General features: G+C 37.9%; 1 protein-coding gene across 3 annotated transcripts in view; it reads left to right on the top strand.

Annotated features, from left to right (window-relative positions):
* The window catches only part of MET (MET proto-oncogene, receptor tyrosine kinase), a 113,161-nt gene that overhangs the window by 84,943 nt on the left and 5,177 nt on the right, over positions 1-23,041 (top strand). For all 3 annotated transcript variants that reach the window (XM_058724514.1, XM_058724515.1, XM_058724513.1), the window contains exons 12-19: positions 466-612; positions 2,449-2,605; positions 2,808-2,948; positions 6,221-6,451; positions 8,622-8,702; positions 10,299-10,480; positions 15,140-15,249; positions 16,434-16,599. In XM_058724514.1, coding sequence (XP_058580497.1) covers positions 466-612; positions 2,449-2,605; positions 2,808-2,948; positions 6,221-6,451; positions 8,622-8,702; positions 10,299-10,480; positions 15,140-15,249; positions 16,434-16,599 — 1,215 coding nt within the window. The remainder of the gene's footprint in view (positions 1-465; positions 613-2,448; positions 2,606-2,807; positions 2,949-6,220; positions 6,452-8,621; positions 8,703-10,298; positions 10,481-15,139; positions 15,250-16,433; positions 16,600-23,041) is intronic.

Below are 23,041 nucleotides of genomic sequence, written 5' to 3'. Positions count from 1 at the left end.
TGTTAGCACAACTGAATCTCTAAATTACCTCCTTTATGCCAACCATTGATACCCACTATACTTTAATAAGGTAAATTTGGTTGGAAAGGTGTGAAATAAGAATCTCTCCTTTGCTCTAAAATCCAATTTGATGGGAAAGCTGTAGGGGCTCAGTTCCTAGGGCATGTGACTCTTGATCTCGGGGTTGTAAGTTTGAGGCCCACATTGGGTGTAGAGATTACTTAAAAATAAAGTCTTAAAAAACAAAACAAAACAAAAAGACTATAATGCTTTGAATCCTAATTAGTGCCCCAAAATGGTCATGCTTTCTTGCAACTATCCAATTCCCATGGAAAGGAATATCATAAAATTATGTGCCTTGGCAAACAACATGGCCTGTGTTTGCAGTATATTTATGTTCTTGCACAATTGTTAGCATTCCTACCAAACTGTGAAGTGTTAACCACCTCCTTTTTTCTCTTTCAGGGAAATGATATTGACCCTGAAGCAGTTAAAGGTGAAGTGTTAAAAGTTGGAAATAAGAGCTGTGAGACTATATACTCAGATTCTGAAGCTGTTTTATGCAAGGTCCCCAATGACCTGCTGAAATTGAACAACGAGCTAAATATAGAGGTGGGATTCCTGCATTCCTCTCATGATGTAAATAAAAATGCCAGTATAATTATGTCACTTGCATGCTTAAAAGAAATCATTAAAGCTCATTTGTGTGTTGGCTTTAGTTCATCAGCTCAGCCTTGATTCTTAGTTGTTATTTTAGAATTAGTGAGTTTTTGTTGCACTGTTTCCCTCCAAGCCTTCAGTGGGTTTCCCTCCAAGCCTTCATCTCAAAAGTCCTGTCTAGGGGCGCCTGGGTGGCCCAGTCAGTCAGTTAAGCATCTAACTTCGGCTCAGATCATGATCTCACGATCTGTGAGTTCGAGCCCCACATCGGGCTCTGTGCTGACAGCTCAGAGCCTGGAGCCTACTTCAGATTCTGTGTCTCCCTCTCTCTGACCCTCCCCCGTTCATGTTCTGTCTCTGTCTCAAAAATAAATAAACTTTATTTAAAAAAAAAAAAAAGTCCTGCCTAGCCATAGTCCCTCTCCATCATGCCCCACTTTTGCCAAAATTTATTGTAACTCTCAGGAAGAATAAGAGCACATCCAAGAGTGCCCTACCCCCACTTCTTAGCACCAGGAAGCAAGAGCCAACATCTGTCTGTTCTCCACAGTGATCTCAAATGCATGGACAAAGTAAAATAGGAAATAAACTAACTTCTTTCATGTTGCACCATGCAACTCACACATTTAAAGTGTACAGTTCAGTGGTTTGGGGTGTATTACATTAATTTTTAAAATTGTGGCCACATGCATGTATCATTTTAACTATTGTTTAGTGTGCAACTCAGTGGCATTAATTACATTCACAACATTGTGCAACCATCACCACTGTCTAATTCCAAAACTTTTCCGTCACCCCAAACAGAAACCCTAGAACCATTAAACGGTACCATCACACTCCCTCCTCTTCCCCAGCCCTGGTAACCTCTAATCTATTTTCTGTCTTTATGAATTTGTATATTCTAGATATTTCATTTATAAGTGGAATCATACAGTATTTGGTCTTTTGTGGCTGGTTTATTTTATTTAGCGTGTTTTCACAATTCATCCATGTTGTAGTATGTGTCAGAACGTCATTACTCTTTAAGGCTGAATATTCCATTGTATAAATATATCACATTTTGTTTATCCAAGAATCAATGATTTTTAAAGCATTCCTGAAGTCTTCTAAAAAGTTATGAAATGGTCAGAGAGAAAGTTATAAAATGGGAAAGTACAAAAAAAATTAGAAAATTTAAAGCTGAATCATGATATCAGAGTTTGAAATTAAAAAGGACCATAAATCCTAAAAATCATACCATGTTAGAGCCAGAAGGATCCTCAAAGGTTTCTTCAGGGTATCAAAACTGAAATAAAAATTTATACAACTTTATTATTCCATATGATTATTTATGTCTTAAGAAGAGTCTTCTCTGCCCTCTACCCAACCCATCAGGACAGAATCAGTGTCCTGTTGTCTCTGTTTCTTACTGTTTATTCATATTTCCAGGGTATATTTCACATTATATTATCACTTACCTATGTATTTGCTTCCCTTTCTGGAATTCAGTTCCTCAAGATCAAACTCTTTCTTTATTTATTTTTTTATCCTTAATATCTAGTTATAAGTGTAAACAGCTAAGCATCATATAAGTACTTTAAGAATCAGTAGCCCCTAATTATTTGAACAGAATTATTATCTAAAACAGAATTGAGGAATATCCTATTGCTCTGAAGGTAATTATGCCACTCGTAGAACACTAATAACCAGGTGGTGCTTTGGGTCCAAGGAGACTGTGAGTCAACCTGTGTAGTATATTTTGTATTTATCATTACTAAATTCTGACTTTTCTGTATTTGTCATTTTTAGTGGAAGCAAGCAGTTTCTTCAACCATCCTTGGAAAAGTAATAGTTCAACCAGATCAGAATTTCACAGGATTGATTGTTGGTGTTATCTCAATATCAATAATACTCTTACTATTACTTGGGGTTTTCCTGTGGCTGAAAAAGAGAAAGCAAATTAAAGGTGCATTTTTGTTGTTATTACTATTTTCTTTAAGAGGTTACCTGAAGTATACAGTCATTACAGTTTAAAATTGCCGTAGATTCATGTGTGTTGTCTTATGTGCAATCCACAAAACCCATGAGTTCTGGTCACTGGGTCAAGGTCTACTGGGACCCATGATAGCCAAATCTTTAACAAGCTCTTTCTCTCTCTCTGTTTTAAGATCTGGGCAGTGAATTAGTTCGCTATGATGCAAGAGTACACACTCCTCATTTGGATAGGCTTGTAAGTGCCCGAAGTGTAAGCCCAACTACAGAAATGGTTTCAAATGAATCTGTAGACTACCGAGCTACTTTTCCAGAAGGTATATTTCAGTTTATCATTCTAAGAAATACCTATACGTATACCTCAGTGGGTTGTGGCATTGTTGTTTATTTTTGCTTTTCCCTTTATATTTTTATTAAAAAAAAAAAAAAGAAGCATTTACATCTTCTTTGGCCAGAGAATTAAGTTTAATTTGACATAGAATTATATGACTCTTATTTTTAAATGGACTCGCTTATATATTACATTAGAGTTTGAGTCTTTAAACTTTCTTCTCACAAAAAGGTTAATTTTAAAATCATTTGAGCAAAGGTAAGTTCTTTATCAGAGTTCAATGAGAAGAAATTGTGAAGCTTTCTTTAACAACCCAGGAAGAGTTAAGATACAAACTTTTGTGTATGTAAGTGGGCACCGATGCATTTTTTTACCTCTTAATCCTCAAACATTTAAATTATACCTCTCATATTCCTTTAAAGATTCCTTTAAAGGATTCTCAGTGAGCTATTAGTACACAGCCTTTTACCCACCAGCATTCCAGGACTTGGATATATTCTGAGTCTTATCCAATAAAAACCTGCAATTATGCTATTTAAAAAGGAGTGGTTAACACCATCTGCTTTGCAAAACACTAGACCTAATAATGGTAAGGTTAACCGGAGAATTTCACATTGTCTTATTTAAAATCTCCTGGTAAAAGCAAAATGTCTGTATTGTATCTGCCTCATTATCTTTAGAAGTTACAGGACGTGAGTCAAGTACAGCACTTCCCTGGTTGAATATTTACCATTGGACAAATAAAATGAGTCACAGATGATTGAGGATACTGGAAAACTAGAAATTGCTCATCAAAACAAGTACAAGAGCACTGAGACACTTAACATTTTAACTTTTTTAACACTCATTGCCTCTTATTTTTTGAAGCTTATATTAATTCTGTAGAGATACATACAAATATTCTTTGCCTACATGACTCCATTTGCCTTTGAAAATCCATGCCCTTAACAACATGAACAAATAAAACCCAGTTTATATCTTTGAAATTTATATCTATTAGTATTTTATATTCATACTTAATAGCTCTAATCTGAGATCATTAAAATTCACAAGTAATTAAAAAAAAAACGTATTTAATCTTCCTTCAGCCTCTTTCATCATTACCAAAAGGCTTGTCTTTCATCCTCTTTCTAAAATTGAACCTGAACCTTCAAGATGTGAAAAATTAAAATAGACAAAAGAAGTTCATCCAGAAGGAAGAATGAGGAAATGCACAGCCAGCACCTAATGAATAGGCAGCTACACAGCTTTTCTATATATATCTAGTGGAGACAGCCTCCTCATCAGTCTTTTCATGCAGACCTAGAATTCTTGGTGGCATTACAGCAGAATCACACATTGATGGTTTAAATTGGTTTTCGAACAATTTCTATTGCTCAAAAACCAGAGGTTTTCTATACCAGAGGACTTTTTTCCTGTATCTTACCAAGGATTTCCCTCAGTCTCTGCACCTTTGAGAATTTAGAACTCTGATCTCCAGATGCAAAGGTTTGAGAAGTGAAGGTGAAGGAACTGAGTTCAGAGAGGCTTGTTTGCATTACCCCTTGGGGAAGTTTTGGAGAAGCCGACTCTAGGATTAAAGAAACCAGGCACCCAAGTAGGCTCCCTTCTTCCCTCACCCATCCAACATTCCAGGTACTCACCTGATGTTCTGCATCCTTTAAGGCTGCATCTGTCTTATTTCCAGCCAGTCACTATAGCTATAGGTGGCCCCCAAAGCTTTTGTAGAACCACTATGGAGATTTACTGTTTTAGCCAAATTGATAACCTAACTGCATTATGGAAAATACTACAAATGCTTAAACAGGGTTAGGAATAGTCAGAGTACCATCAACTTTCTTTTTATGCCCCTCTCTCAAGTTCTAATTTTCCTGGTCATTTGCAAACAAGCTATATTATATTTTAGTGCCAACAGGGACCCTCCCAAGCCCTCTCCCATCTCCCCATGTTATATGCTAATATATTTCAGTGCCCTGCCTAGTTTATCTTCACATCAGTTGTAGATATGATGCCCTCTCCTTGACAGGTTTGAATTCCCAGTGGAAAGGGCAAAGTAACTAACTGGTGGCTTCTCTGCCCTGTTTCTCATTAAGAAATTATATTCTCAGCCCTACAAGATTCTCAGTGAGCTGTTAGTACACAGCTCTTATTTAAAAAAAGCTTCACCTTACAGTGGGGGACCTTGTCTGAGACTCTTACAGAGCTTTGGTTGTAAAGATCAACAAAGAAGGAATGCTGATTCCTTTCCAAGTGCCCTCAACTAAGCAGTGGGGATGGCATACTAACCCGTTTCTAGCCTTCTGTGAACAGCAATCACATTAAATCTGCTGCCATCACCACATAGGAGAGAATTTGCCGCTAATGTGAAAAGACTTCAATTCCAAAAATTTGAGTATTATATATTTCTAATCATACGTATACGTATATATAAAATGTCACCATACTATATTTTCCCTTGGCCAGGAATCCATATAGGTTTAGCAATACTAATTAATCCCATTAATAAACACTAGTCTGTCAAAGGCAAACTACTTTTGCTGCTTCCCAATCTTAAGAATATACCATATTATGGGGCACCTGGATGGTTGTGTTGGTTAAGTGTCCAACTTTGGTTCAGGTCATGATCTCGCGGTTCTTGAGTTCGAGCCCCGCTTCAGGCTCTGTGCTGACAACTCAGAGCCTGGAGCCTGCTTCAGATTCTGTGTCTCCCTCTCTCTCTCTGCTCCTTGCCCGCTCATGCTCTCTCTGTCAAGAATAAACATTAAAAAATAATAATAATCATATATATATATATACACATATATATGTGTATATGTGTGTATATATGTGTATATATTTATATATATATTTATATATATATAAATTTACATATATATGTGTGTATATATATATATGTATATATATAAATATAACAAATAAAAAATTAACCTCAAGCATGGCTTTTTGCTATATATAAGAAGAGGAAATGAAGAGGGTAAACAAGGTTTCAAAGTTAATGTCTAGTTTATTTAAACGAAAATTTATAAACATTGTTTTATAACTCTTGTATATATAAGCCAGTATCTTTTCCCACCTTATCATTTTTATTAAATCAGTTCCTTTGTCAAGGCTCTTTCTAGCCTCATTCAACAACTAAACTACCATTCCTTAAATTATAAAATTCAGAATTCATTATTGATTGAATTTGCTGCCCCTGTTGTAGTCTCCACTAAGTGAGGTTTTGCTATTGTTTTCTAGTAATTTTGCTTTGTCTTGCAGACCAGTTTCCTAACTCATCTCAGAATGGATCGTGCAGACAAGTACAGTATCCTCTGACGGACCTGTCCCCCATGCTTAATAGTGGGGACTCTGATATATCCAGTCCATTACTGCAAAATACTGTCCACATTGACCTCAGTGCTCTAAATCCAGAGCTGGTCCAGGCAGTCCAGCACGTAGTGATTGGGCCAAGTAGCCTGATTGTGCATTTCAATGAAGTCATAGGAAGAGGTAAGTATTTCCACTCAGCTCTTTGTTAAATACAGTTTTCCAGTAAGCATTTTATCTTCTCCCTTTGCAGATTAGAAGCTTAGACAATGGTCAAAGCAACTAAAAGAGCAGTGATAACAAGTACACTTGATTTCCGTTCTGCAGAAATACAGCCCTACAAATCACATCCAAGGGGATTTGCCCCTGTGCAGGGAGGCAATTTGATAATCTTGTAAGCATATGAAAAATAAATCACACCCTTTCCTTACCATTATCATGATGGCCAGTATAGTTTCTTGGAAGGTGTTATTTACTTCTTTATAAAAATCATTAAGTTTCAATATTTTTACTCATATCTTCCTCCAGTCTTTCTTTGCCCAGACAACAGTGACTAGCTCTATGAAGTCTTGGCTTATAGCAGTTTGTACACTGCTGGACAGAATCAAAAGATTGAATTTATAGCATTACCCTGATCTGAAGCAGCATATATCATCTCTACAATGTACTCCAATTTCTTTATACAAAGATGATGAATATTTGTAATAAGCCAGCCAAAGCAGCAATAACAGTTTGCATACATAGTGTTTGAGGAATTATTTAGCAGGAAAAGAAACCAACCAGAAGCCAGGAAATGAACTGCGCTTTTCTCTTTTTTTCTAAAAAACCTATGCCGTTGATACTAAATGGCCTTTTATTCTATACGTGCGACAAGAGGTAGCAGGCATCTGTCAGCCTGATGCAGAGGAAGCTGATGGGACAATTTGCCTTACATGAACACAAGACTTTCCCATTTTCCTGTGACCTCATCCATATCTTCCTCTGGCACACATTCCAGGTTTTAGTCCTTAGAGTGCTCCCTCTTCCTAACAGTAGCTTCACTATCAGCAACCCTGTTTTACATCAGAGTAATATTTAGTTCTATTACTGGCCTATAAATTCCAGAAGTTGCACCAGTTTTAGAGTATGCGGTCTCACCAATTACGTTCTATTTCTATTCATTATAAAATTAGAATTTTTAATTTTTATTAGTAAAGGTGCTAAACTGGCAATTATTTCTCTTAGGAAGTAGTAACCATTAATGATTCTATAAATATTAACTATTATTTATTTATACATTTTTCCCAGTAGAATTTGAGCCCTCAAGAGCATAGGTTTTATTTTATTCATCTTCACTTTACGAGAGGGTAAGCTAATGCCTGACACTCACACACTAGGAACTCAGGGAATCTTGGCTGGGTGGATGAATTAATTAATTAGGGCCTTCCACAGCTATCAGACGTTTGGCACCTCTGGGGAAAATTACTGCCACTGGATGAAAGGCTACCATTGGAAAGTGATGTGGCTAAACCCAGAGAGAACTAGATGAAATGACTCAGAGTGAATTTGCTTCATTTGGGCAGTTGCCTTTCAGTTTCTGCCAACCTGGATTACGTATTAACCAGTGACTAATGGGGGAAATCTTTATTCTATAATGCTAATCTTATTCCTAATGGTAACATTTTTATTTCAGTTTAGCTTACTGGAATATAGGGAACTGATTTTGTTGCATTTCTTCATGTAGTAAAACTTTCTTTTCATATTTAAAAGATAGTATTTGATCCTTAAAAACAATAAATTTCTTTTATGAGGTAGATGTTACTCCTCTGTTCAGTGGTTCCACTGTAGTTGAATATTTTGCTTTATTAGCTTTTTTTTTTTTTTTTTAATTTTTTTTTTCAACGTTTTTTATTTATTTCTGGGACAGAGAGAGACAGAGCATGAATGGGGGAGGGGCAGAGAGAGAGGGAGACACAGAATCGGAAACAGGCTCCAGGCTCCGAGCCATCAGCCCAGAGCCTGACGCGGGGCTCGAACTCACAGACCGTGAGATCGTGACCTGGCTGAAGTCGGACGCTCAACCGACTGCGCCACCCAGGCGCCCCTTAGCTTTTAATAAGAGTTATAGAACCTAGCTTTTTTTTTTTTTACCATGTATTAAATAATCATATAGCTTGTATCTTAGAGTGAAGTACATTATATATACATGTTTTAACAGACACATGTAGTGGTACTATTAATTAAAAGTGTAAGAAACAATGCACTTTTTTGCCGTGTGGAAAAAAGAAGGAAATGAAGATCACAAAGGGCTTCACAAGTGATGCTGCATAGTTACAAGTAATACAACACTAACCAAATTCCCTCTTTCATGTAGGACATTTTGGGTGTGTGTACCATGGGACTTTATTGGACAGCGATGACAAGAAGATTCACTGTGCTGTGAAATCCTTGAATAGTAAGTGATACTTTAACAGCGGAGTCACCTCCATGGTTTGCTAACTATTAAATAGTTCATAATAAAATGTTGATTTCGACCTTCTCTTGTGGAAAAATCAGCCCCTACTGGAATTAGGGATCTAATCCTGAAAATTTGTTTGGTCTAAATTCTTTTTGAAATATTTCCTCAGAAATTATTTCTCAGAGCCCTCATACATAAAAGTATAGGAGCAGTGAGGTTCTTGGATTAACTGAGTGTCATTTAGCTATGTTTGCCTTATAATATTTGTTTTATGGAAACTATTGGAAGCATGTTGGCACATACAGTAATAATGACTCATTTTACCCAGAAGAATTATTATAATTATTTTTAACCACAACTTTCATTAAAAAGATTTAAAAATGAAATAAGACCAACAGGAGAAAAATATGCTGGCAGAAAATTGTAAGTGTGGCAATATCTCATTTATCTGCATGAGGTATTCTACAAAAATGAACTTCCTAAACAAGTGATACTTACCCCCTTTTAAATGCTAGAATTTTAAAAAAAAATTTAGAGGTTATTGAGAAAATGTTTTTAAGTGGAATGTATACTCTTTTCAAGAAACAAAGAAGCTTCTAGACATTAAGATTATTGATGACCTGGAGACGCAAGGAAGGCATAAATTACTCTCTTGTACAACCCAATGTACCCCTCATACTAAGAGTTTTCCTGGCTTCACCTTTGCCGAGAGGTTTCACATGTCAAGTCAGTGTGCTTGCCTTTTTGACCTATATTTCTAAATTTCTAAATTAAAGGGACAGTTTATATGAAACCTAACTACAAACTGTAATGGATTAAGTATGATTGTCAATAATATCTGCCTCACAAGACAGCACACTGCTCATTGTACTCAGAACATTCCTAACAGCAAGAAATCCTTCTCTGTCTCTGATGTTCATTAATCTCTATTCTATCCACATGGACTCATCTCAGAATGCATTACATTGTAAAAGAATATCATCACTGACACAGATACTAGTCAGATTAATAAATCAAAGGTCATTAACCTTTCATCAGTGCCAAGTAGTGTCGGACCCTCAGGATCTCTCTCTGGAAATGAATAGAAACTGTTACACCAGAAAAAGTCTACTTAGAAACCATATGACAACGATTGGTCTTCAAACCCTCCTAGTCCAGGGATCAGAAAACTCTGGCCCCATGACTGTTTTTATAGATAATTGTCTGTGGCTGTTTTTGCACTACAATGGCAGAGTTGAGTATTTGTAGCAGAGACCATATGGCCCACAAAGCGAAAAAATATTTACTATCTGGCCCTTTAGAGTAGTTTGCCAACCTCAGCCCTAGACAGTCACTACAGAAATAGATTGGTCTGCTTCCCTTTCCTTTTTCTGTATGAGACAAACTGATTGGTAGAGTTTGGGGGTGACTTGAAGGCCCACTGCAGGGTGACATCATTTATTCAAACGTATTATTAAAAAACAGTCTGAGGATGAGGTGTCAGGACAGGATTCAGCCCTGTGGTTTTACATTCCATAACTCTCCCTATCTGAACTTGACCGAGTATTTATTGGTCCATAATGAAGTTAATGTCTCCACTGCTGGATTTCTCAGGAATCACTGACATAGGTGAAGTTTCCCAGTTTCTGACTGAGGGAATCATCATGAAAGATTTTAGTCATCCAAATGTTCTCTCACTCTTGGGAATCTGCCTTCGAAGTGAGGGGTCTCCACTGGTGGTCCTACCATATATGAAACATGGAGATCTTCGAAATTTCATCAGAAATGAGACTCATGTAAGTATATTACCAAGGTTATTAACTGGTAAACTAGCTATAAGCCAACGAGTTTTTCAAAATGTTGCTGTTTTTAAAATTTTTAAAAGCTTTCAAAGAAGCACATGTAAAATGTTTACACCATTCAGCTATATAGAGGCTAATTCAATTCACTTGTACCTCCCAATCCCCTATCCTGATGGGAAGATAGTGGTACCTAGAAGGATTTCCCAGGGGCAATGATTCTTACCTGTCCTGCAAGCTGCATTGATCTACCATCCCTCTGATAGGCACAATTAATCATTTTTGAGTGCCTACTAATTGCCAAAAACAGAAAGCACAAGAGACATAGAGGCAGAATGAGCCTCAGCCCACATGGGATTTTAACCCTAGAAGGAAAAACACAGAAGAACTAATTACAAATGAATCCCTTAGTATTCTTCAACCTTCACCCACTGTCCTAATTCAGGACCTTTGTATTTGCTGTTCCGTCTGCCTGGAACACTTTCCCCAAGATAGCCACATATGTCACTTCTCATCAGCTTCAGCTTTTTGCCCTAATGTCATCTTCAAAATGAGGCTTTCCTGGCCTAAGTAATTGACCCACCTCACCCCCATGCCTCCTGTCTGTTGTCTCCTATCCGCTGCTTTCTTTTTCTCCATCATACTTACCATCATCTGATAACAGTAGGCCTAAGCAGTGTGCTACTGTGGCCATGAGCCATATGTAAAATGTGGCTAGTCTGAATTGAGACGTACTGTTAGTGTAAGTGTGCTGTAAATCCCAGGTTTTGAATATTTAGTATAAAAACAGGTAAAATATCTCATAATTGTTTATATCGATTACACGTTGAAATGATATTTCTTGAGTTGAGAAATATATTATGAAAACCAATTTTACCTGTTTCTACTTTTTTAATGTGACTATTAGAACATGATTATATGTATGGTTTGCATTGTATTTCTATTGAACAGTGCTATACTGAACAATAACCAAATACATAATAGCTATATAATACATGTATATATGGATGTGCACACACACACCATTAGAATGCAAGCTCATGACAGTAGGGATTTCTGTGTATTTTGTTTATTGCTTTAGACTTAGCTCCTAAAGTGTGTTCAGCACATAGGCCTTCAGTCATATTTGCTGGATGAATGAGCTCAGGATTACAAAAGAGGTTCTTAGGTTCTTGCAAGTGAGAGTTTTCTTAGTGACATTTATGCCTAAAGGGTGAGCAAGTAAGTGGTCAGGCCAGGGAGGGAAGTGGAAGGAGTCCTCGGAACTGAAGGCACAGGTGATCTCAGGCTTCTTCTTGGCTCCTGCATCCAGGCCTCTGGGAGTAAATGGAGTAACTTTACTCTTGATCAAAAACAAGACACATGGGGTCAGGTTCTCAAAAGAAATAAGCTCTAGGATAGGAAAGAAATATTTTGTGTTCAACCAAAAGAATGAAATACTCCCTAGCTGTGAATTTTTGCAGATAAGGTGAATTTACCTTACAAAGTGAAAGCTACCCCGACAGATCCCACTTTTCTAGTTTAACTTGTCATTGTCCTGGTGAGTTCATCTGAATGGACATGCTGCCTTCTCTAGAATAGTATTCCCCCAGCATTCAAGCATGGTAGAGATTTCCTATTATCCAGTACCAGGGCCTGTTTTTATGGTCCCGGGATACTATATTACAACCACTAACAGATACATTCTAAAAAGAAGCCTAAAACACAAGAAACTGGCCTCTCCACATGTTGTGTGCATTAAGGGGGCTGCAGCCCTCCTTGCAGGGCCCCTAGTAGCTGCCTCTTGAGCCCACAACCCCCACAGTGGCTGCTGAAGAAGAGATACCCTGTTCCTGAAGGCGAAGTACCAGCAGGGCTACCAGCCACAATGTTATCTGTGCGATTTCAGATATGTTTTTTGTGTTTTTTTTAAGTTTATTTATTTTGAGGGTAGGAGGCAGAGAGAAGGAGAATCCCAAGAAGGGATTGTCAGCACAGAGCCTGATGCAGGGCTCAAACTCACAAACCGTGAGATCATGACCTAAGACAAAACCAAGATCTGGACACTTAACTGACTGAGCCACCCAGGCGCTCCTCAGATATAGTTTTTATAGTTAGTTACTAAAGGAATTCCTCTGTCCACCCAATTTTGTGGATGAAATTTCTGGAGAATGAGATTTCCTGTTTTCTGTGTGGATCCAAGCCATTATAGTTGCAGGTTGTTACTTTCATACCAGTTGGAGGGCTTCTAATGTGATTGATATCACTGCAGTGTGGGCTTTGGAGCCTAACAGATTAGGTTAAAATCCTAACTGTACCACTTACCATCTGAGTGGCTTTGGGTGATTTATTTCTCTCTGAACTGCTGATATTAACCATGTATTGCTTTATTTTTTTATGTTTCAACCTTTTATTCAAATTCTAGTTAACATATAGTATAATATTCGTTTCAGGTGTAGGATTTAGTGATTCTTCAGTTACATACAACACCCAATGCTCATTGCAACATGTACCCTCCTTAATGCCCATCACCCGTTGAACCCATCCTCCCTCCCACTTCCCCTCCAGCAACTCTCAGTTTGTTCTCTAGTTGAGTCTCTTCAGTTTGCCTCCCGTTTTTTTCTCTCCATGTTCATCTGTTTTGTTTCTTAAATTCCACTCGTGATTGAAATCAGATGGCATTTCTTTTTCTAACTGACTTGTTTAACTTAACATAACATACTCTAGCTCCACCTACGTTGTTGCAAATGGCAAAATTTCATTCTCTTTAATAGCTGAGTTATATTTTATTGTACATATATACCATGTCTTCTTTATTCATTCATCAGTATTGGACACTTGGGCTCTTTCCGTAATTTGGTTATTTTTGATAATGATGCTATAAACATCAGGATGCATTTGCCCCTTCAAATCAGTATTTTTGTATCCTTTGGGTAAATAACCTAGTAGTATAATTGCTGGGTAGTAAAATAGTTCTATTTTTAGCTCTTTGAGGAACCTCCATACCATTTGCCAGAGTGGCTGCTCTGTTTTGCATTCCTGCCAAATGTAAGAGGGTTCCCCTTTCTGTGCATCCTCACCAACATCTGTTGTTTCCTGTGTTATTAATTTTAGCCATTTTGACAGGTGTAAGGAGGTATTTCATTGTAGTTTTGATTTGTATTTCCCTGATGATGAGTGATGTTGAGCATTTCTTCACGTGTTGGTTGGCCATCTGGATGTCTTCTTTGGAGAAGTGTCTATTCATGTCTTTTGCCCATTTCTTCACTGGATTATTTGTTTTTTGGGTGTTGAATTTGATTTAAGTTCTTTATAGATTTTGGATACTAACTCTTTATCTGATATGTCATTTGCAAGTATCTTTTCCCATTCCATTGGTTGCCTTTTAATTTTGTTGGTTGTTCCCTTCACTGTGCAGAGGTTTTTATCTTGATGAAGTCCCAATTGTTCGTTTTTGCATTTGTTTCCCTTGCCTTCAGAGATGTATCTAGTAAGAAGTTACAATGGCTGATGTCAAAGAGGTTGCTGCCTATGTTCTCTTCTATGATTTTGATGGTTTCCTGCCTCACATTTAGATCTTTCATCCATTTTGAATTTATTTTTATGTATGGTGTGAGAAAGTGGTCCATTTTCTTTCTTTTGCATGTTGCTGTCCAGTTTTCCCAACACCATTTGTTAAAGAGATTGTCTTTTTTCCATTGGATATTCTTTCCTACTTTGTGGAATATTAGTTGACTATTTGTGGGTCCATTTCTGAGTTTTCTATTCTGTATTGATATATGTGTCTGGTTTTGTGCCAATACCGTAATATCTTGATGATTATAGCTTTATAATATACCCTGAAGTCCAGTATTTCTTTTCTTTTTCAAGATTGCTTTGGCTATTTGGAGTCCTCTGGGGTTCAATACAAATGTTAGATTAACTGTGTATTTATGATGCTCTGACTACTAGTGCCTTGCTGACCTTGGAGTGATGGCCCTTTCCAGGACTAGCCCCAAGATAGTAAATGGCTCATCTTCAAAGAGCAGGCCTTTTATAAGCAAACCAACCAATCCAAAGCCCATACCCCAATCACCTCCTTTAAAGAATTCTCACACTCTGGGACACTATCCACCTGCTGTAATCACTTCAGGGCCAGGTACCAGGCAACTGAAGACAGCCCCTACACTTCATAACCTGCTGAAATTATTCAAACTAGCCCAATCCTAAATCCGCTTACCCTGCGTCACCCATTCTTTCCCATGGGAACCACAAAACAAGCTCTTGCCCATGTTTTCCCATTGCTCCCTCTGCCTCCTAGACCAACCCCATTGCTTCCCTTTGTGGCCTCGCTTGGCATGGTGTGCCCCCTCCTCTTGGGAATTGTGAGTAACAAGCTATCTTTTCGGTGGCAGTGGTCTTCCTTCTTTTAGCCCCACCATACCAGAATAATTTTAAAACACTTCCATTTCCTCATCTGGAAAATGGAACCTGCCTTATAGAAGTGTATAAGCATTAGCCAGAACTCACATAAGCATCTAGCCTGGTGCTTTTCAAATAATAGATATCTAATACATGATTGCTGTTATTAACAAGGCACGAGTTATTGCTTGAAACAAGATAATTCTTATAAACATTTCAGAATTCACAGATCAGTAGATGCTTAGCTTACGCGTTTTTAATTCTCTTTGATTGCAGAACCCAACTGTAAAAGATCTTATTGGCTTTGGTCTTCAAGTAGCCAAAGGCATGAAATATCTTGCAAGCAAAAAGTTTGTACACAGAGACTTGGCTGCTAGAAACTGTATGTAAGTATAAGAATCTCTGTGCCCACAGTCCAAATTAAGTGACAAGGAGGAATCTGTTTCCCACTGTTGAAGCCTAGTGAGGATGTTTTCTCTTCTTATGCAAAAGTCCTTTATTTCCGTTACAGTTTTAAATCGATATGTAAGCACTGGGATGTAGGCGGGGCTTTCAGGCTTTATCTAATGGAGAATTTAAAAGGAATTCTCCAGAGGGGGTCTTAAACAGCTGTTGTGTGCTTTTGCTTTTCTTTTCCCTTCCCACCAGTAGCCCCCAATGTTGTGGTTTCACACTGCATTAGTGTTTGGAAGGGAGAATTTGATCTTCAGCATTTTACAGTGAAAAGGAGAGGGCTGGTAACACAAATACCAACATATTGCAACTTCCCAAGACTGGATTTGAAGTCAGTCTGCAGAAGCCCTACCAAAAATGGTATTGGGGAATGAATATACAAAGAGCTTTATTTGTGTCTGGGTGCCTGGGCTGTATAATTCAACAGTCAACAGTTTGTAATGGATTCAGTTCTTCCCTCACATAACACTGATTCATGACTTATGGTATGTGTGAATGAGAGAGCTGTGCTATTAATTTCCTACCTTGGTTTTGGTCAATGTAACAACATAAAAGCCAGCTTAAACAAAGGATACATAGCCTCAGAGAGCGGAAATTGATTTTTGTTGAACCTTGCTGTTTTTGTTAGATGCTTTACTGTGTCCTACTTCTCTATTACCTCAGAGGTGAGATACATGAATTTTATGTAATAACCTAGCCCATTTGAGAAAGAAAAGGTAAAATAACAGTCCTCTATCATAATCCCTCATAAAACTGAGTATTACTAATAAATTGACAAGTGAAGATACACAATTGCTTGGGATAGTCAGTTGGCATATTTGATTTAGTAACAAAGGAAACCTAGGAGGGGGGTCCAACTTTACTGTTAAGGCAAAAGGGATTTTCTTATGCCACACGTAGATCTCTTTCCTTGGCCTGTTGAATTTGTAATGTAAATGTCAAGCATTTTTATTCAAGAATTCCATTGTAATTTAGCGTTAGTAGAGACCAGATGAAGCCCACCCTGCAGAAGTTATGGATTTCAAATATCAAGTCCTTGTTTTGACCTATAGATATTCAGCATCACTGTAAATTATTGTATTTCGGCCACCAGTAATGATTTTTGTCCTTTCTATAGGCTGGATGAAAAATTCACTGTCAAGGTTGCTGATTTTGGTCTGGCCAGAGACATGTATGATAAAGAGTACTACAGTGTACACAACAAAACGGGCGCCAAGCTGCCAGTGAAGTGGATGGCTCTAGAAAGTCTACAAACTCAGAAGTTTACCACCAAGTCAGATGTGGTAATGTACTCATCATCCCTGACCGTCTCCTGTTTTCCTTTCATATCCAACATTTTTAATAGTTTTATGGCTATTTAATTTTTTCAAAAAAGGACACCTTCAACACCCTAATTTCAGTTTCTTCAGAGCTTGATTGTTAAACCAGATAGCCATCATATGTTCTCACAAATTTATTCATTTATCAAAAACATTTGCCTAGTAGGGTACAACGCCAGGTCCTTAGGGAGCCCAGAGCTGAATCAGAACTAAACCCTGTCCTCCAGGAGCTTTGGCTCCACAGAACAGAGAAGACATAACTGTCACTAGCTGTTACACAAAGTAGACTGGGATTAGTCTGGCCACTCATAGCTCCGGGACAGCTGCATTCCACATGGAGAAATCTGAAAGCTATCACTGAGGCAGAACTGGCAGTGAGGGCATTATTCCTGCACCCAGCTAGAAATGTGCCCTTCTTGGCCACCTGGCTGGCTCAGTTGGTAGAACATGAGACTTAATCTCAGTGTCAGGTCTTGAGTTCAAACCCGACATTGGGCGGGGAGCCTACTTTAAAAAAAAAAAAAAAGTCTAGAAACATGCCCTTTTGTATCTACCACGGTCATCCTCTCATAGAACAGCTTCAAAAAGCATACACCTGAGTGCTGAGGGTGGGAGAGACACCTGGGCAGCCACATTTTCCTCACTTACCTACCACCTGGTGGAGGAGGTGGTGCTTTTGTACAGGCCTTAAAGGAAGATAGAATGGGCCATGAAATAAATACCAATCCAGGTAAGCAAAGGGGCAGGAAAGTATATACATCTTTAAAGTTCTAAGGAAACAGTAAGGAGTGGGTGATTTGGCCAAAATGGAAGGCACAGAGGGAAGTTCTGAGGATAGATTGCGAAAAATATATTCATACTAGATCATAGAGGTTCTTGGAAAGCAAACTAGGGAGTCTGGAATTTATTCTCTGGCCATGTGGAACCTTAAAGTGTAATCAGAAACACTACAGCCTTTCTTTATTCTGTAAGATGTTCTGAGAGGAGTAGATGCAGGAAGATGAAGTGAGAGGTATAACTTGAAGTAATACAGAAATTTTGGAACAGAAAAGCGAGAGCAGAAAAGGCATCTGAGAGGTAATAACAATATTAAGTAAGAAATTGATAAAAGTCAAAGATGAATAAAGTTATATGCTGGTACAGTAACATATGTGAAGCAACAGAGTAAAAACTTGTTGGAGAGGAAAAATACCAGTTAAGGCTTAAACATACTGAGTTTGATGTGGGAGTAAGACATCCAGGCAGAAGGGGAGGGTAGGTGATGGGCATTGAAGAGGGCATCTTTTGGGATGAGCCCTGGGTGTTGTATGGAAACTAATTTGACAATAAATTTCATATAATAATTAAAAAAAAAAAAAAGACATCCAGGCAGAAAGGTCCATCAGGCAATTGGAAATGTGGATCTACAGCTTGTACAACCTCATTAGTTATCTTATTCAACTTGGGCCACCATAGCAAAATACCATAGACTGGGTGGCATAAACAATAGGCATTTATTTCTCCCAGTTCTAGAGGCTGGAAGTGTGAGATCAGGGTGCCAGTGTGGTCAGGTTCCTGACTTGCACATAGCTACCTTCTCACTGTGTCCTTGTGTGGGAGACAGAGCCAGAATAAGCTCCCTGGTGTCTCCTCCCATAAGGGCACTAATCCCATCATGAGGGCCCCACCTCCTAATACCATCACACTGGGAATTAGAGTTTCAACATTTGAGTGGGGGTAGGGGGTCCACAGTTCAGTCCATAGCAGAAGTCAAGGCTGGAAATAAGCCTTTTAGAGTCCAAAAACAATTACTCCGGAGAAACTACACATAGGAAATGAGGGGGAAAAGCAGAGAGGTAGGAGACCCAAGAGAGAAGAGGCCAGAGGAAGAGAAAGTTTCAAAAAGAAATAGGATACGGTCAGCAGGGTCCACTGCTACTCAGTGCACAGCAATGGTCTTGAAAACCGAGTAACTTGAATGATTTGGAGGTCTCAAGTGGCTGTTGAATGGAACAGAGTATACTTACTCTATCTGCACGTAGTAAGTCAGGAGGACTGTGATGCATAGAGGTAGAGAAGGATTAATTTTCAGTCCTTGGAGATAACAACTGAAAAGAGAAAAAATGTAAACTGGTGATATCAGTAAATGAGGTAGGCAAAAAAATAAAATTAATGGAGGGCATAGACTTCAAAAGAAAAAGGGTTGGCAGCTATTGAAAGATGACAGGGGACAGGGATCTGAGTGTGGCATTGGGAAGCAACAAGTCATCTACCCTCCCCCCTGTGAGTCAACAGATTTCAAAGACATTGTGGTCTTCAAGTGAAAGCAGTTTCAGTTCCTGAGGAAGTGGGGGAGACATTAAAGACTAAGTTGAGAGTGACTGGGAGTTTGTTTTCAGTAAATGTGTTACAGGGCATGGTGGAGGGATGGGACTTTGGGGTGGATAAGATTAATAAGAGGACATGATAGTATATGCTAAAGTGTAATGCCTGAGATTATGATGCTGAAAGATTCTGAAAAAGATGAAAGAAGTGAGTGCTAAAGAGGTAGGCTGGAAACATGTTAGTGATGGTGGCAGGTGAAGGCATAAGGTAGGAAGAATTAACCTGTCCTCAAAGAGTATACATTTCATCCAGACTTAACTGTTAGTCTGCCATTAAGAACCAGACCAACTCATATAGCTCAATAAGACAACTCAGTTTTTAAAATAGGCAAAAGATTTGAATAGACCATCTACCAAAGAGATATATGAACTAGCTATTCATAAGCTAGTTCATAAGCACATGGAAACATATGCCTACACAAATACTTGTACATGAATGTTCACAATAGTATTTATTCACAATAGGAAAAAACCAGGAGCAATCCTAATGTCCATCAACTGGTAAAGGGTAAGCAAAACATGGTATTTCTATACAATGGAATAATACCATTCAGCACTATGCTAATCCATGCTATAATGTGGATAAACCTCAAAAATATTATGTCCAGTGAAAGAAGGCAGACTCCAAAGGTGATATGTTGAACGATTCAATTTATATGAAATTTTTAGAAAGAGGCAAAACTAAAGAGAAAAAAAAAACAGATCAGTGGTTGCCTGGGACTGAGGGTGGGAGCAAAGATTAACTACAAACAGGCATGGGCAACTTTCTAGGGTGTTGGAATTGATCTAAAAACTGAATTGTGGAGATAAGTACACTATCAAAATATTTACTAAACATCATGGGCTGTCCACTTAAAACTGGCAAAGTTTATGATATATGTTATACCTAGTGAAGTTTTTAAAACAAAACAAAAAGAACCTGATGAAATTTTGAATGTTCAAGGCAAGAATTGTGATTCTGAGCTTTTAGACAACCACACACACATTACTAACCTACACGCACGCACACACACAGCACAGAGGCCACCATTTATCACATAGCAACTGTCATTCAGGTCCTTGACTATAGATTTATATAGGCTTCTGTATATGAAGTGCTATCTCTCTCCTTCTCATTGGAAGATACTGTATTGTACTGCATAAGGGTGAGCCTGAGTAATCCAAATGCAGTGCTGCTTTGACAAATGGTTATTGATTACCTGGATAAATTTGCATTAACTTTAATTTGCAAGACAGCACAATCTTTTGAATGTTGACATGGAACATTTCCAAAAGTATGTGATAAGCTTTTATGTAGAGACCTATAAGCAAAACCTTGCGAGCTAGTAGAAATGTCCACTTTCTCACAAATGACCAGATGGAGTTCAGCTAAAATCTGAATTCTCTTGAAGCCCATTCAAACAAAATAGAAGTGTCACTATATTTGTGACTTCTCATACCCAGTATTGTACAGTGTGCCACACTTAGTACAGGTGCTTCCATTAAAGTCAGTATTGACTTCTCAGTTGTTCAACCAGCTAACTTTTTCACCCTACTTCAGAACTTAACATTGTCCACCACTCCTTTCTTCTCAAAATTTCCTCCTCCTTTGGTTTTTGGGACACTGCATCATCTGGTTCCTCTTGCTTCTTTGTTATGTTTGCTTTAGCCTTAACAGCTCTCTTCCTTCTCTCACATCCCACATGCAACTGTCACTCAGGATTTTGGGGGAAGAGGGGTCTTTAGGTGCCAGCCTCCCTCAATAATTTCAACCATTCCCATCAACAGTTACCTTTGAACCTCTCTTCCTGGATGTTTTCATCAGCATCACAAAGTCACCATGTTCAAAGTCCAGTTCTTTCCTGCCAACTGTCAATTCCTCTCTTCTTTATTTCTGTTAATGGTATCACCATTATGCAATATATCAACTCTTTACCCTTTTTAATGTACAGTTCTTCAAGTTTTGAAGGATGCATATAGTTGTATGACCATCACTATTGCAACTAGGATATAGAGCAGTTCCATCATCCAGGAAAATGTCCCTGTGCCTCTTTGTAATCAAACCCTACCCTATCCCAAGGACCTGGAAAGCACTGGTCTGTTTTCTGTCTCTACAGTTTTACCTTTTCTAGAATGTTGTATAAATGGAATCATACAGTAAATCATACAATAAATAGCCTTTGAGCCTGTCTCGTTTCACTTAGAGTAACACATTTGAGAGTTACCCATGTAGTATGTAGCAATGTATCTAGATGGTTTCCCTTTTTTTTAATTGTGGTTTAAAAAAAAAAACCATAAGAGAAAAATGACCATCTCAACTATTTTAAGTGTATGGTACAGTAGTGGTTAACTAACTACATACACATTATTGTGCAATCAATCTGTAGAACTTCTTCTTCTTGCAAAACTGAAACTCTATATCCATTGAATAACTCCCCATTTCCCCCTCCCACAGCCTTTCCAGAAACCACCATTTTACTATCTGTTTCTAAGAACTCAACTACCTGACTACTTTAGCTACCTCATATAAGTGGAGTCATGTAGTATTTGTCTTTTATGACTAACTTATTTCACTTAGCATAATGTCCTCAAGATCCATTGATATTGTAGCATACGATAGGATTTTTTAAGGCTAAATAATATTCCATTATATGTATATACCACATTTTCTTTATTCATCTGTTGATGGGCATTCTTAGGTTGCTTCCATCTCTTGACTATTGTGAATAATGTTGCTGTGAACATGAGTGTGGAAGTATCTCCAGATACTGATTTCATTTCCTTTGAATATATACCCAGAAGTGGGATTGCTGGATCTTATGGTAGTTCTATGTTTAATTTTTTGAGGAAACCATACTTTTTTTTATAGCAGAGTAATTCATTCCTTTCTATTTCTGAGTGGAATTCCATTGTACGGATGTTCCACATTTTGTTTATCCATTCACCAATTTGGAGGACATTTAGATTCTTTCCAGTTTTAGGCAATTGATTACACATAGCTGCAACTACTAAACATTTGTTTAATTGTTTTGTGTATAAAGGTTTATATTTATTTTGAATTAATATCTAGAAGTAGGATTACTGGGTTGTAAAGCAAGTATATATTTGACTTTATGAGAAACTACCAACTGTTTTCCACAGTTCATGTATCATTTCATGTTCCTAGCAGTAATATGTAAGAGTTCTGGTTGTTCAGCATCCTCACCTGCACTTGGCATTGTCAGTTTGGGATTTTTAGCCATTCTCATAGTCTGTAGTGGTGTGTCATTTCCTTTTCCATTTGTATTTCCCAGATGACTAATGATGATAAGCATCTTTTCATGTGCTTATTTGCCATCCTTCTATCTCCTTTGTGAAGTATGTGATCAAATCCTTTGCCCATTTTCTTTTAAGTTTTAGAGTTTTGGGTTTTTTAATTGGTTAGTTTATTTATTATTGAGTTGGTAAGAGTTCTTTATGTATTCTGGATTACAGGTACATGTTATCAGACACAAGTTTTTGTGAATATATTTTTCTAGTCTGTGGCTTGCCTTTTCATTTGTTTACTGGTATCTTTCAAAGAGCAGAAGTTTTACATTTTATTGAAAATTTTACTCATTTACCAGTTTATAGAATTTTATGAATATATCCACTTTTTAATCAGTTGTGGTTTTTTTGCAAATTGTGGTGTATCTCGATTTACCCACTCCTGAATGCCCAGGCTGTCTCCATTCCTTGCTTGCCTTAGTGTCACTTTCTATCACTTTTTATGGCTCTAATAGTCTTTCATGTCTACTAATTGCTTTGATCTTCACCTTTGAAAAGTGAGGCAGAGATTCTTCAGAGGACCTCCCTGCTGGTGCTCAGATAATCAGGCTATGTGCTCACAGTAACTGAAAGAATGGCAGAGCTCTCCTGTCTTGAAACTAAAACTAACTTCTTTCCATCATTCCTAATGCACGGGCATCATGCACCTATCTCTCCTTCTCTTTCTCTCCCTCCTCTTCTCGCTTTCTCTTTCTTTCTCTCTCTTCCTCCCACTCCTACCATCTCCCCCAGCCTCCCTCTTCTAGTTCTGCCTCATT

Source organism: Neofelis nebulosa, chromosome 4, assembly GCF_028018385.1.
Source record: "Neofelis nebulosa isolate mNeoNeb1 chromosome 4, mNeoNeb1.pri, whole genome shotgun sequence".
NCBI lineage: Eukaryota > Metazoa > Chordata > Mammalia > Carnivora > Felidae > Neofelis > Neofelis nebulosa.
Note: the sequence above shows the minus strand (reverse complement) of the source record. Positions and strands in the feature narration are given on the sequence as shown.